The sequence below is a fragment of the Plasmodium reichenowi genome, chromosome 14 (genome assembly GCF_001601855.1).
Source record: "Plasmodium reichenowi strain SY57 chromosome 14, whole genome shotgun sequence".
Lineage (NCBI taxonomy): Eukaryota > Apicomplexa > Aconoidasida > Haemosporida > Plasmodiidae > Plasmodium > Plasmodium reichenowi.
In genome coordinates this window covers 65,431-67,164 of record NC_033659.1, presented here as the reverse complement: position 1 = coordinate 67,164, position 1,734 = coordinate 65,431, and the positions used below count along the sequence as shown (strand labels likewise).

Here is a 1,734-nt window from a genome sequence, read left to right as displayed (position 1 = left end):
AATAAAAAAAAATAAAAAAAAAAAAAAATAAAATGAATATATTTTTATTATACAAATGTAAACATATACAAATATATTATATATATATATATATATATATATATATGTATAACGTTTGTAATTTTTTTGTTTTTTTATTTTTTATTTTTTTATTTTTTATTTTTTTATTTTTTTGTTTTATTTTAATATATATTTTGTTTGTACTCGTAAAATTTTGTGAAATCATCAAGAACAACCTGAGTATATGCATTTTTAGTTGTTGTTTTTTTAATGAGCTTTGCTTTTATTTCTTGTATTTTTTTCTTTTTTTTTTCTTCAAGTTCTTGTTTTGTGATTTTTTTGTAGTGTTCTATAATATGTGTGTTATATATATCATGATCAGCTGTATCTCTTATTTGGTTTGTATTCGTATGATATTCTTGATTATTGTATAATATATTAGGAACATTATTATTATTATGATGTGTATTCATATTATTATTTTGGACGCTTTTCTGTTCTACACATTGTGTATAGGTATCTTCTTTTTTTACAAGTTGGTTAAGATAATTATCATCACTTTTTATTTTTATAATTTTATTTTCTTTATTTTTATTATTATTAGGATACTTCTTTTTTCGTTCATTCTTTTGTTCATTCTTTTGTTCATTCTTTTGTTCATTTTGTTGCATTTTTTTTTTTATATCTATATGGGACATATTGAGAAGTTGGTTTGTCTTTTTTTTTTGATCTTGATATGGTGTTATATCTATTTGCTCTTTATTATGTTTTTTATTTTTACATTTGACATCTTGAAAAATATGAATAAATAAATAAATATATATATATATATATATATATATATATATATAATATTATTATTTCTACTGTTATTGTGTAGGTTATTTATTAAGGTACTGGATGAACCATCTTTATTATTCTTGTTGAACTTCTTCTGAATCTATACATATATACATATATATATATATATATATATATATATATATATATAATAATTATTATTATTATTATTGTTTATATATTTATTATTATAAAGATTTTATGATTATCAGAACAATATAAGTATATTATTTATGTCTTACATTTTTCAACTTTGAAGTATAGGTCTGTTTTGAATTTTCATTTTTTTGTAATTTAACTCTGATATATATATGTATATATATATAATAAAAAAAAAAAAAAAAAAAAAAAAAATTGTGTGTAGAAAAATATAATATTTCTATTCCTTCATATATATGAAATATATGGATATAAATTTATTACCCTACAGATTCTACTTGTAGAACATTATTTTTACTTTCCATACTTTAAGACGGATATAATAAATAAATAAATAAATAAATATATATATATATATATATGAATTTTTTATTATGTTTAAAAGTCTATTTTTGTATTATATAATGATGTCTTTATATTGTACATATATGAAGACGTTACACATAAAAAAAAAAAAAAAAAAAAAAAATTAAAAGTGAAAATATAAATAAGAAAAGAAGAGCATGAATGTTTTGAAATATATATATATATAAATATATATATCATATCATATTATTTTATTTATTAATCTGCAGAATGAAGGAAATAAAATATAGTTTTTTTTTTTTTTTTTTTTTTTTTTTTTTTTTTAGTAAAATTAAATTTTTTTATATTTATATTTTTTTTTTTTTATATTTTTTTTTGTAAAAACATATTTTTTATATTAAAAAATTTTATATATATATAAAAATTTTT

General features: G+C 15.5%; 1 protein-coding gene across 1 annotated transcript in view; it reads right to left on the bottom strand.

Moving 5' to 3' along the window:
* PRSY57_1402300 (hypothetical protein) overlaps nucleotides 1–1,304 on the bottom strand; it is a gene marked incomplete at both ends in the record, with an annotated part of 2,600 nt that extends 1,296 nt beyond the window's left edge. The window contains 4 exons of the mRNA XM_020115246.1: nucleotides 205–790; nucleotides 868–940; nucleotides 1,083–1,140; nucleotides 1,264–1,304. Coding sequence (XP_019969903.1) covers nucleotides 205–790; nucleotides 868–940; nucleotides 1,083–1,140; nucleotides 1,264–1,304 — 758 coding nt within the window. Of the gene's footprint in view, nucleotides 791–867; nucleotides 941–1,082; nucleotides 1,141–1,263 lie in introns of the transcript that reaches the window.
* Between the last annotated feature and the right edge of the window lie 430 nt (nucleotides 1,305–1,734).